This window comes from Heteronotia binoei, chromosome 2, assembly GCF_032191835.1.
Source record: "Heteronotia binoei isolate CCM8104 ecotype False Entrance Well chromosome 2, APGP_CSIRO_Hbin_v1, whole genome shotgun sequence".
NCBI lineage: Eukaryota > Metazoa > Chordata > Lepidosauria > Squamata > Gekkonidae > Heteronotia > Heteronotia binoei.
In genome coordinates, this window is record NC_083224.1 from 110786679 (window position 1) to 110800874 (window position 14196).

The 14196-nt window shown below is 43.8% G+C and overlaps 1 protein-coding gene across 3 annotated transcripts in view; it reads left to right on the forward strand.

The window, feature by feature from the left end:
• Positions 1-14196, forward strand: part of OSBPL9 (oxysterol binding protein like 9) — a 116365-nt gene that overhangs the window by 25459 nt on the left and 76710 nt on the right. For 2 of the 3 annotated variants that reach the window (XM_060231817.1, XM_060231818.1), the window contains exon 2: positions 2269-2319. In XM_060231817.1, the coding sequence (XP_060087800.1) occupies positions 2269-2319 (51 nt within the window). Of the gene's footprint in view, positions 1-2267; positions 2320-14196 lie in introns of those variants that run through there. The other variant, XM_060231820.1, reaches the window with a different exon arrangement.

The following is a 14196-nucleotide window of genomic DNA, read 5'->3' on the forward strand; positions in this document are numbered from 1 at the left end:
CGCCTCGCCAACACAGGGATTCAGGGGTTAGCCTTGCAGTGGCTTTCCTCTTTCCTTGAGGGTCGGGGACAAAGGGTGGCGATTGGGGGAGAATTATCCCAGAGACACCCACTTAATTGTGGAGTGCCTCAGGGAGCGGTTCTCTCCTCGATGTTATTCAACATCTACATGCGCCCCCTTACCCAGATTGCCCAGAGGTATGGGCTGGGTTGTCACCAGTATGCTGATGACACCCAGCTCTATCTATTGATGGATGGATGGCCGGCCTGGCAATGTCCCTGTAAATTTGCACCAGGCGTTGAAAGCCGTGGCGGGCTGGCTTAGGCTGAGTGGGCTAAAGTTAAATCCAGCGAAGACAGAGGTCCTTTGCCTGGGTCACGGCGGTCCAGGTGGGGAAATCCCCTTGCCGGTTTTTGACCGTGCGCCACTGGTACCGGTGTGCAGGGTCAGAAGCCTGGGAGTGCTACTGGAGTCTTCCCTGACAATGGAGGCCCAGATAGCAGCCACTGCTAAGTCCTCCTTCTTCCACCTTAGACAGGCGAGGCAGTTGTCTCCCTTCTTGGAGCGCAGTGACCTGGCAACAGTGATCCGTGCAACGGTCACCTTGAGACTAGACTACTGTAATGCCCTCTACATGGGGCTACCCTTGTACCGAACTCGGAAACTCCAGCTAGTGCAGAACGCGGCAGCCAGGCTGCTAGTGGGTCTACCTAGGTGGGAACATGTGCAGCCTAGGCTGCGCTAGCTGCACTGGATGCCAATTGTATACCAAGTCCGTTACAAGGTGCTGGTTATTACCTTAAAGCCCTATATGGATGAGGACCTGCCTACCTTAGGGACTGTCTCTCTCCATATGTTCCCCAGAGAGCACTGAGATCTAGTTCACAAAATCTACTGAAAATCCCCGGGCCAAAGGAAGCCAAACTGAAAGTAACAAGGGAGCGGGCCTTCTCGATAACAGCACCCCAATGGTGGAACCAGCTGCCAGAGGAGGTGCGGGCCCTGCGGGACCTTAATCAGTTCCATAGGGCTTGCAAAACCGTCCTTTTCCAGCTGGCATATTAAGATGGAACCATCGCATCAATAAGCTATGTTTACATGTATATTAAGAATGTAGCACCATTAATTTGCTGCAGGCCTACTGATGCTGAAAAGTCTCCACTGCAACTACCATCAGTGCTTGTGCAGACTAAAAATAACCTGTTCTGTAGTATAGTGCTGCTGTTCTAAAGTTTATTTGCACTGCTTTGAATAGATATGTTGACTAACTGTCATTTAGAATAAATATTATCATAAAGAGCACTACATTTTATTGTTAAAGCCTCCAGGCCAGTTTGATTTGTAGGTGTTACAGGAGGGATTATGTTTGGCCACATGAGAACTTATTAGCAGACAAAAACATGTCTGGAAGTCAACCTTCAGTTTTGTGTCTCAATTTGTTCAGCTTCTGCTGTAATTGATCTTTGCGTGCTTTTATTTGACTACAATTAAGTAATCTAATTTGTGCTCTATATTCTTAATCACAAATGACTGTAACACTCTTATTTGATTATTCATTACTACTGAGTTTGCCAGCTTAAGCACAGTGAAACATACTGTCCTGTATGTCTTAGGTGCAATGTACAACTGGAGTCTGAATTTTGTGTCTAATTTATTTTTCCAATTCCAGTCATACTTGCCTTCCTTGCTGCTATTTTTAGCCTGAGATGAAGTACATGCAAGGCTCTATGTTTTCAGGATACTTCTATGTTGTATGGTGCATTATAGGCTCGTTTTAAGAGAAATCAGTATCATCTAGTAACAAAAACAGGAATGGCATACAACCTTTTCCTACTGGTTGCACTGCTTTGAAGGAGGGATAGAAGTTGACTTTATTTACTTTGACACCTGCCCTAATTAAAAAACAAGCAAACATAACTGGTAGATGTTGATCTTGCACTCACCCATTTTACACTTAGGAGAACGGATGCTGAATGTCTCCTTTGTGGTGGCTGGGGAAGAAAAAAGGAAGAACTAGACCTTGTTCTCTTAACCTTTGAAGATTCTGAGACTGAGTTTGTTCTTAAAGATAGTTATAGAAATATTTTTCTGCTTGCTAGATTTTTCAGTAATAGATTGGTACAATAACAGTCATACAGTTTGTCTATCTTGCATTTTCTATATAAATACATGTTGCAGGGAATTGTAAGTTTTTTATGTTAATCCCTTTCAATGAAAAAGCTTGCTATAGTGGTTTTCATTAAGTTGATAATTATTTTTCTGTTACAGTCAAAAGACAAAATGATGCGGGGATCACGCCGGGGCTGTGTTAGACTGAGAGTAAGTATTTGTTTTTTGTATTTTTGTAGCTTTTTGATACAGTACAGTTAAAAAGTTCCTTGCTTGACTGAACAGTTGAGATTTTGCTGTTCTATTGAAGATCAAAACACAGTAACTTTTTAATGAAGACATTCATCTGACCATTGCAAGATAAAAACCAGGGCTCAAAAAAAGTAGATGTATTTATAATAGTGACAGGAATAGAATGATTAAGGTTTAAGAAATGTGAACTGATTATTGCCCTGTCTTCATCTCAAGGCAATGCTTTACAATTCAGGAGTGCCAAACATGCTGCCTGGGGGCCGAATTAGGCCTCCGGAGGCCTCCTATCAGGCCCCCGAGCAACTGGCTATTACCTGCTTCTTTCTCTCTCTCTTGCTTCCTTCTGTATCACAATTTGTTTTGCAAGGCTTGCTGAATCGCACAGGAACTACAGAGCAAAACCTCCATTATTGAGGCTCCTCCCTTGTGGAGGGAGAGGCAGAGCTACTGAGCCAAGCCTCTCTTCCTTCTTTTGGCTGAGGCCCTTCTGGGGAGGCCCTTCCCTGGGGAGGGAAGGAAAGAGCCAGGGATTCCTTTGCCCAGTTCCCTGGATTCCATGGCAGAAATACAAAGAAAGCACCTTTAAGACCAATGAGTGCTAATGTTTTAAACATGTTTTATTTTAAGTTTTTTGAAAAAAGAAATCTTTAATTGTGTTTGTGGCCTTTATAACATTTACATCTCTGCTACCTAATCTAAAATAAGAACACGCATGGCCTGGCCTGACATGGCCTGGCCCGACAAGGTATCACTTTTGCCAGATCTGGCCCTCATAACAAATGAGTTTGACACCCCTGTTTTACATGATACAAGGCAGATCAAGTTGGGCAGCTGTGTTAGTCTGATATAAATGTCATTTTGTTGAAGGGGCATGCCATAAAATGTAACATGAGGTAAAGGAGATATAAATTTTATAAAGGTAATTTCAGATTTCAGATGGCAATAGCAGAAGAATGACAATAGCAGGCTTGATTGGATTAGGTGTGGTATGCAGAATGGTAGGAGGTGCAGAGATACCAGTGTTGGTAATGAGACAGGAAACCTAGGTCTCAGTTCCATCAAGGAGGATTCAGTCCAGGAGGATGCAAAGAAGAAATGGACATACATCTGACATCAGAAACCATAACAATCAGTTGCTGTCCTAAGAGTAGCAGTGCTCTTACAAAAGAATTTCAAAGGGAAATTAGAAAAAGAGACTGCTGAATTCCAATTGTTAATGAAGCTCAAGACAATGCGTTGTCCTGGACTGAATTGAGAGCTAGTTTTCCTGTCTCATTACCAATGTGTGCTATTATCATTTGGCATCTGAAATCACTCCACTCTACAAGATAGAAGGACCAATGTAGGTGTTCTATTCCTAATTCGGTTTTATTGAAAGGAAATAAATCCAGATAGGAATGAAGAACAACTTTTCAGAATAAGCCAAAATAATTTTCCCAACTTACATCGTGCTTGTCAGAAGAATCTATCCACCCACCCTCCCTCCCTCCAAAGAAGTATGTTTGCACACAAAAGCTTATACCTGGACTAAAACATGGTCTTAAATCTGCCATGGGAGTTCATTCTCTCACTCTCTCTCCCCTCACCTTCATCCTCAAAAAGAAAATATATTCCAAAAAAGTATATTAATTTTTCATATTATTGAAGATTCTTTTATATTACAAATTATAAGTTATTTATTGAATGATAATGTACTATAAACATGGGTGAAATGTGTAACAGTGGAAAACAATCAAAGGGTTTAGAGGCGCTCTACTTAACATGAATGATATTTATGCCATGATTATAATGTACGTATATCATTGTAAGTATTTGTTGTTGAGTGTGTATTTGATTGTTGGTTTTGGTTGAAAAATTAATAAAAAATTTAAAGTAAAAAAAAAAAAAGAGAGAAGCAGCCCTGAAGAAGCAAGCAGAAGGTGTGGGGAGGCAGAGAGACGAGAGAGAGGCAGAGGTAGGCTTGTTTTTTTACCTCTCCTGCACAAAGCTGCCGTGGAGTTCTCCGTGTGCCTGTATGTGAGAGAGAGAGAGGGAAGAGGGAGGCAAGAGTCAGGAAGTGGGAAGAGAAGAGCCACTGAGGGAGCTGGGGAAAAGCTAGCTATGGTGTGACTACAACATCAGCCCTGGAAAGGAAGCAGGAGAAGGAGATTGCTTGGAGGCTGGGTTTGAGCCCTGTGTGGGCTGGATGCAGCCCATGGCCCGCATTTTTGACACCCATGAAGATCAACAAAGTTTTATTAAAGATACGAGCTTTCATGCTCACACACACTTCTTCAGATACCTGCATGCAGAACCTCATACCTTGAATAAAACTTTTTTGGTCTTATGATACAAGTTAAAAATTAGTACATGCTGGATTTAGTGTACACCCTTTTCAATTGCAACAGTTGTACTCCTGTGTGATTCCTGTGGCCCTAAGTTCTTCACAAAGTCCAAGTAGAATGCCTACTCTTGATGCTTTTTAGAGATCTTGTCCTATGCAGATTGTTCAGAGGTTTTGTTAAATAGCCAGGACTTTTTTGTAGAAAAAGCCCCGCAGGAACTCATTTGCATATTAGGCCACACCTTTTGACATCACCATTGTTTCACACAGGCCTTTTATTTAAAAAGCCTAGCAGGAACTCATTTGCATATTAGGCCGCATCTCCCAATTCCAAGATAGCCGGAACTGCGTTCCTGTGCATTCCTGCTCAAAAAAAGCCCTGTAAATAGCTAATACCAATATTGTCTTGTCTGTATCTTTTATCTCATATATCTGTTGTTTCTTGTGCAGTGATGCATTCCATAAAGGATTGATAAAAGTTGTTATTTGCCAAGAACTGGTTAGGCTCAGTTGTCATTTTTTTCCCAAATAGAGTATAATAGTAAATAAGAGAGAACATTGGCAAGATCTGTCTATCTTTGGAAATTTTGTGCTCGTCATTGAATTTGAATTGCGTTTTTTGCTTCATCATTTAAAATGCTTCTCATTATGTTATATTGCAGTGTGCAATTTCAGAACTCCACATGTGTTTATAAGAGTTTCAAAACTCCACATGTTCAGAAGTTTTTACATCTTTATATGCAGTGTCCATTACAGTGGTGGACAACTGCAGGATTCATATCTACTATATGAAAAAGTATAGTGCATTCAGTGTTGTTTTGAAACATCTACCAGTTATATACTGGAGCAGTATTACCCTACAGATAATTATGTACATTTTGACTTTCAGTCCAATTTTACTAAATACTACTGGTAAGAATGACTACTAACTAGTGACCTTTTGAGCAACTAAATCCCATGCACATTTATTGAGTTGAGCGTTGCTCACTTCGAAGTATGCATAAGAATGCCTTAGGCATAAGCCACTTTAAGCAAAGCATAACTTTAAGGCACAAGATTAGTTTTCACCTATCCCTGAATATTCTGGTAGTCAACTTGGCCAAATATGAGAATACATAGGCACTGTGGACAAGACTGATCTTTCTACAAGGCTAATCTTTCAGAAAAAAATGAAATCTTGAAAAAATGTTTTTTTTTAAACCAATGTGATAAAAGAAGCACCTGTAGCTTTAAGGAATGAATGTTCTCGGTAGCTGTTGCTAGACAACCACATTTTTGCAAGCATTTCAGGTTGGTGAATGACTGAAAAGGAGAGAAAGAGTCAGGGAAAGGGGAGAGGATATGGGCATTGTCAGGAGGAGGGAAAGAGGAAATAGTTTGAGGAGGGGGATACTGGGGAAAGTGAGTGTCCCCTGGAAGTCCTTGCTGGTTTCCTACCATCCTAGTGGATCTGGCCCAAGGCCACACAATTGGGCTATCGTTTTTCCAGGCAGGAGCTGCTGGGAGAGGGGAAGAGGGAAAGCTGAAATTTGTGGGAGCAAATAAAGGAAGGTTGGCTGTTGGTTGGAAAGGAGAGAGGGAAGCAAGGAAAGGTGAGAGGCTATGGAACTGACTTCCGTTATTGGTATGGAACAAAGTCCAGGTGCAGCCTAACGTTCCCCTCCCTTTTCAGAGTTTCAGAGAAGGGAAGTTTCAGAGAAGGGAAAGAGAAAATAAAGTAGGAGGAGATAATAACCCCCACAAGTCCTTGTGGGTCCCATGCTTGTTTTTCTCTAACTGCCAAGTTACCTGCTTATTCTAGGTAATATGAGATTCAGTTTTCATCCTAGAAAATAGCTTGGCAACAAACTATTAATAGCTTGTAATATTTCAAACGTTGGTTTATTTTCACTATGGGATTGCCTTGTAAATGGAGGATTTCTAATTATTGTACAGATTTAACAGTCTGAGATTGTTTTCTTTACAAGATGATTTGCAAGTTAGAGTTACCTACGCTACATTTCCTTTCTGTTCACTGGGTTATATTCCTACCCATGTGTCTGTTGTCATAACCCTTAAGGAGTGGTGGAATAAGTGTTATACTATTTGGAGTGTATGTCTACAATAAAGTGTCTATCTTAATGGTTCACCCTATGCATAGATAGCTGATTAATCTTCTTTAGGAGATTGAATAGCTTTACAACTGAAAGTATAGTCATCTGTTATTTCCCTGTCTCTCTACACCTGTCTTTACTGCTGTGCTTGGTTGCTGCTGATCTTTGGCCCAGAATGGATTTTCTGTGCAAAAAAAAAGGGGGAAAGGAAAGTTAAGTTGCACCTGGACTTTGCTCCACACCAAACAGAAGTCAGTTCCATGTTTTCATGAACCTTGGGGAGCACAGAGAGGCAGACCTTTTCTGATGTTCCAACTTTGCAGCACCCCTTCCACAAAAAAACATTTATTTGGTTTTTTTCCCCTTGAGTTCACATCTAGCCCTCCATATGTGTTCCACACTTCATTTGAAAAGGGGTTGTGCAGCCATGTTGTCGTGCACTTCATCAGGATGGAACCTCCTCTCTTTTTTGTGTGCATGTGCAGTAATGTTATAACATCATAACATTGTAAAAAGGCTGGCTACATCATGGGGAACAGCATGATCACCGCCATTCAAAGGTTCCCCTGCTACTCCTTAGTCACCAACTAACGTCATTGGTGTTATGTAATGCCAGGTCCAGGTCCATAAATAATAAGACCTCGATCCTTAGGGAGTTCCTGCTTAAGCAGGATATGGACCTGGCTTGCGTGACTGAGACCTGGGTGCAGGATGGGGAGATGGTAGCTCTCTCCCAGATGACTCCCCCGGGTTACTTGGTCTTTCACGAATCATGGACTAGTGGGCAGGGGGAGGGGTGGCGCTATTCATACGGGAGGATTACTCCTTCCGGGCTCTCCCGGCCCCAACGATCAATGGAATAGAATGTGCCAGCCTGGCGTGGGATGTGGGGGAGGGGTTGACAATTTGGCTGGTGTACCATCCACCTAATGCACCAGTCAGCCCTGATGGAGGCCATGGCTAGCTGAGCGTTGGAATACCCAAGGCTTGTGATCCTGCGTGATTTCAATGTCCAGTCGGGCGATGGGCCTAGTGTCTTCCATGGCGACACTGGGATTCTCCCAATTTGTTACAACTTCCACTCACCAGGCAGGACACATATTAGATTTGTTCTTTGCAGCAGGGATTATGGTGGACAGTATTACTGCTGAGGCGGTGTCATGGTCGGACCATTTTGCCCTCAAGGCTCGTGTGAATGCGCTGCCCCAACCCTGTATGGGCGGAGAGCCTATTTTGGCTCGCCCGTGGAGTCTGATGGACCCTGAGCGGTTCCAAATGGCTTTGCGGGATCCCTGGCGATTCCCTTGATGACCTGCTTGAGGCTTGGCATGGCCGACTATCCAGGGCCATCGATGAGATCGCACCCCAACGTCCTCTGCGCCCTCGTGTTAAGCTGGCTCCATGGTATACCTCGGAGCTACGACAGCTGAAACAAGGGCTTAGACGGCTAGAGAGGCAGTGGCAGCATACTCATAGCGAAGCGACAAGAACATCTTATAGAATGTTTATGAGGTCTTATGAGATGGCAGTTTAAGCCACAAAGAAGGACTACTTTGCGGCTAAGATTGTGTCTGCAAATTCGCGCTCGGCCCAATTATTTAGGATAATTGGGAACCTTACAACACTGCCTCAAGGCAGACCAAATGTGAGAGAATTAGAGATTGGCTGTGAGGCTTTTGCGAAATTCTTTGCAGACAAAATCACATCGCTCCGCCAGGACCTTCCCGCCACATTGGATACAGTGCAAGAACTCGAGGCTCTGTGCCTGTCTTCTGGTTCAGTTCTGGATCACTTTGACACACACAGCCTGGGGGAAGTTGACGGAATTCTCTCTACTGTACGCCCAACAACTTGTGATCTGGGCTCATGTTCCTCTTGGCTGATTGAATCTTGCCAGAGGGAACTTAGATGTCCTATATGGGACATCATAAATAGATCCCACTGAGAGGGGCATTTCCCAACACCTCTTAAAGAGGCTATGGTCTGTCCTCTCTTGAAAAAGAGTACAGCAGATCCAGCCGAATTGGCAAATTATCGACCAGTCTCAAATTTATCATTTTTGGGTAAAATTATCGAGAGGGCAGTAGCATTACAGTTGCAGGGTTTTCTGGATGACGCTTCCATCTTAGATCCTAACCAATCCGGCTTCCGCCCAGGTCACAGGATGGAAACAGTGCTGGTCACTTTGGTAGATGACTTCCAGCGGCATCTGGATCGAGGCAGGGTGGCAGTGCTAATGTTGTTAGATCTGTTGGCTATGTTCGACACGGTCAACCGTCAGTTACTGACCCGCCAGCTTGCCGACGCAGGGATCAGGGGGTTGGCCTTACAGTGGCTTTCCTCCTTCCTTGATGGACGGGGACAAAGGGTGGCAATTGGGGGAGAACTGTCCCAGAAGCACTCACTAGATTGTGGGGTGCCGCAAGGGGCAGTCCTCTCTCCGATGTTATTTAACATCTACATGCGCCCCCTTGCCCAGATTGCCTGGAGGTATGGGCTTGGGTGTCATCAATATACAGATGACACCCAGCTCTATCTACTAATGGATGGTCGGCCTGACTGTGTCCCAAAAAATCTGGACCTAGCATTGCAAGCTGTGGCAGGTTGGCTCAGGCAGAGTAGGTTGAAGCGGAATCCAACGAAGATGGAGGTCCTTTGCTTGGGTCGTGGCGCTCTAGGAAGAGAAATTCCCCTCCCAGTCTTTGACGGTGTGTTACTGAAAGCGGCACACAGGGTCAAGAGCTTGGGGGTTCTACTGGAGCCTTTATTGTTAATGGAGGCCCAGATAGCAGCCAGTGCCAAATCCTCTTTTTTCCATCTGAGACGGGCGAGGCAGTTGCCCCCCTTCCTTGGAGCGTCATGACTTAGCAACAGTGATCCATGCAACAGTCACTTTGAGACTGGATTACTGTAATGCCCTCTACATGGGGCTGCCTTTGTGCCGAACCTGGAAGCTGCAGCTGGTGCAGAATGCGGCGGCTAGGTTGTGGGAGCACATACAGCCGGGGCTGCGCGAGCTGCACTGGCTGCCAGTTGTATACCAGGTTCATTACAAAGTGCTGGTTATTACCTTTAAAGCCCTATATGGTCGAGGGCCTGCCTACCTTAGGGACCGTCTCTCCCCATATGAGCCCCAGGGAGTACTGAGGTCAGCGGGAAAGAACTGGTTGACAATCCCTGGGCCGAAGGAGGCCAAATTGAAGAGCACACAAGAACGGGCCTTTTCTATTGTAGCTGCCCACTGGTGGAATCAACTTCCGGATGAAGTGCGGGCCCTGCAGAGTCTTGATCAATTCCGCAGGGCCTGCAAGACTACTCTTTTTAAGGTGGCCTTCGCCTAAATATAGAGCTAAGTTAGACCTGCTTTAGACGTATCCAGCCACTAAATTCATTGAAGTTCTGAGATTTAGCACCAAAAATGTTAATTTCAATAGTAATGTTGGTTTAAACGATGGTTTTATTTGATTATTTAAGGATGCCGATGTGGAGGTTTGCACTTTTGTGGAAGTAGTCAGAGTCAGAAAGGATGCAGGAATCCCTACACATAAAAATGATTTAACACATAAGCAAACTTTTGACAGCATGTATTATGCATACAGTTGATTTGCATGATTATACTGACAAAACCTGCAGAACTAATGTTATGGGCTACATGTGGTTTGTTGTTCAGTCGCACAGTCGAGTCAGACTCTGTGCAACCCCATGCACAAAGTCACGCCAGGCCCTCCTGTCTTCCACCATCCTCCAAAGTCTGCTCAAATTCATGTTGGGTTATATCAGTAATGCTGTCCAGCCATCGTATCTTTTGCCATCCCCTTCTTCTTTTGCCTTCTGTCTTTCCCAGCATCAGGGTCTTTTCCAGTGAGTGCTCCCTTCTAATTTGGTGGCCAAAGTATTTGAGCTTCAGTTTCAGTATCTGACCTTCCAGGGAACAATCAGGGTCGATTTCTCTGATTTGATCTTCTTGCAGTCCAAGGGACTCTCAAGAGTCTTCTCCAGCACTATAACTCAGAAGCATCTATTCTTCTGTGCTCAGCCTTCCTTATGGGCCAACTCTCACAGCCATACATTACTACTGGGAATACCATCACTTTGACTATATGGACTTTTGTTGGCAGGGTGATGTCTCTACTTTTTATTATACTGCGTAGGTTCACCATAGCTGTTCTCCCAAGGAGCAAACGTCTTTTAATTTCATGGCTACAGTCACCATCCGCAGTGATCTTAGATCCCAGGAATGTGAAGTCTGTCACGACTTCCATGTCTTCCCCTTCTATTTGGAGTGATGGGGCTGGATGCCATGATCTTAGTTTTTTTGATGTTGAGTTTTTGTGATGTTAAGTTTGTGCTCTTCTCTTTCACCCTCAACAAGAGGTTCTTTAGGTCCTCTTCACTTTCTGCCATGTTTTTTCCGGCAATCTTAATTCCAGCTTCTGCTTCATCCAGGCCGGCATTCTACATGATGTATTCTGCATATAAATTAAATAAGCAGGGTGACAATATGCACCCTTGTCAAACTCCTTTTCCTATTCTAAACTAATCAGTTGTTCCATGTTCTGTTTGACAGGTGCTTCTTGACCCTTATACAGGTTTCTCAGGAGACATGTGAGGTGGTCTAGTATTCCCATCTCTTTAAGGACTTGCCACAGTTTGTTGTGATCCACACAATCAAATGCTTTAGCATAGTCAATGAAACAGAAATAGATGTTTTTCTCGTACTCCCATGCTTTCTCCATAATCCAGTGAATGTTGGCAATTTGATCTCTAGTTCCTCTACCTCTCTGAAACCCAATTTGTACTTCTGGTAGTTCCTGATCCACATACTTCTGAAGCCTAGCTTGTAGGATCTTTAACATGACCTTGCTGGCATGTGAAATGAGTACAATGTTGTGAAAATTTGAACATTCCTTGTCATTACCTTTCTTTGGGATTGGAATATAAACTGACCATTTCCAATCCTGTGGCCACTGTTGTGTTTTCCAAATTTGCTGACATAGTGAGGGCATCACTTTAACAGCATAGTCTTTTAGGATTTTGAATAGCTCAACTGGGATACCATCATCTCTGCTCGCTTTGTTGTTAGTAATACTTTTTAAGGTCCATTTGACTTCGCACTCCAGGATGTCTGGCTCGAGGACATAAGAACATAAGAGAAGCCATGTTAGATCAGGCCAATGGCCCATCCAGTCCAACATTGTGTGTCACACAGCGGCCAAATTAAAATATATATATATATATATATATATATATATATATACACACACACACACACACACACACACACTGTGGCTAATAGCCACTGATGGACCTCTGCTCCATATTTTTATCTAACCCCCTCTTGAAGGTGGCTATGCTTGTGGCTGCCACCACCTCCTGTGGCAGTGAATTCCACATGTTAATCACCCTTTGGGTGAAGAAGTACTTCCTTTTATCCGTTTTAACCTGTCTGCTCAGCAATTTCATCAAATGCCCACGAGTTCTTGTATTGTGAGAAAGGGAGAAAAGTACTTCTTTCTCTACTTTCTCCATCCCATGCATTATCTTGTAAACCTCTATCATGTCACCCCGCAGTCGAAGTTTCTCCAAGCTAAAGAGCCCTAAGCGTTTCAACCTTTCTTCATAGGGAAAGTGTTCCAGCTCTTTAATCATTCTAGTTGCCCTTTTCTGGACTTTCTCCAATGCTATAATATCCTTTTTGAGGTGCGGCGACCAGAACTGCACACAGTACTCCAAATGAGACGGCACCATCGATTTATACAGGGGCATTATGATATTGGCTCATTTGTTTTCAGTTCCCTTCCTAATAATTCCCAGCATGGCGTTGGCCTTTTTTATTGCAAACGCACACTGTCTTGACATTTTCAGTGAATTATCTACCACGACCCCAAGATCTCTCTCATGGTCAGACTCTGCCAGTTCACACCCCATCAACGTGTATTTGTAGTTGGGATTCTTGGCCCAATGTGCATTACTTTGCACTTGGCCACATTGAACCACATCTGCCACGTTGACGCCCACTCACCCAGCCTCAACAGATCCCTTTGGAATTCCTCACTATCCTCTCTGGTTCTCACCACCCTGAACAATTTAGCGTCATCCGCAAATTTGGCCACTTCACTGCTCACTCCCAACTCATTTATGAACAAGTTAAAGAGCATGGGACCCAGTACCGAGCCCTGCGGCACCCCACTGCTTACCGTCCTCCACTGCAAAGACTGCCCATTTATACTCACTCTCTGCTTCCTATTACTCAGCCAGTTTTTGATCCACAAGAGGACCTGTCCTTTTACGCCATGACTCTCAAGCTTTCTAAGGAGCCTTTGATGAGGAACTTTATCAGAAGCTTTCTGGAAGTCAAGGTAAACAACATCTATTGGGTCGCCTTTGTCCACATGTTTGTTCACCCCCTCAAAGAAATGTAGCAGGTTAGTGAGGCAAGATCTTCCCCTACAGAACCCATGCTGAGTCTTCCTCAATAACCCATGTTCATCAATGTGCCTACTCATTCTGTCCTTGATAATGGTTTCTACCAACTTTCCCGGTATTGAAGTCAGACTGACTGGCCTGTAATTTCCCGGATCTCCTCTGGAATCCTTTTTAAAGATGGGGGTGACATTTGCTACCTTCCAGTCCTCAGGAACGGAGGCAGATATCAATGAAAGATTACATATTTTTGTCAGGAGATCCACAAGTTCAACTTTGAGTTCTTTCAGAACTCTCGGATGTATGCCATCCGGACCCGGTGACTTATTAGTTTTTAAGTTGTCTATTTGTTGTAGGACCTCCTCTTTTGTCACCTCAATCTGACTCAGGTCTTTCAACACCCTTTCCAACATTAGTGGTTCTGGGGCGGGCAAACACTTCTCATCTTCCACGGTGAAGACGGAGGCAAAAAATGCATTCAGCTTCTCAGCCATTTCCCTATCCTCCTTCAGTAATCCTTTTACCCCATGGTCATCCAAGGGCCCCACTGCTTCCCTGGCTGGTTTCCTACTTCTAATGTATTTGAAGAAATTTTTATTGTTGGTCTTCATGTTTTTTGCAATATGCTCCTCATAGTCCCTTTTTGCCTGCCTGATCACAGTCTTGCATTTGATTTGCCACTGCCTGTGTTCCCTTTTATTAATCTCACTTGGACTGGTTTTCCACCGCTTAAAGGAGTCCTTCTTACCTTTTACAGCTTCCATTACTGTAAAAGGTAAGAAGGACTCCTTTTTGAGGTGCGGCAACCAGAACTGCACACAGTACTCCAAATGAGACCGCACCATCGATTTATACAGGGGCATTATGATACTGGCTGATTTGTCATCGATTTCACTGTTGTGATTGTCATTGCGATCCTTCTTGTATAATTCTTCTGTGTATTCTTGCCACCTCTTCCTTATCTCTTCTGCTTCTGTTAGGTCCCTATCGTTTTTG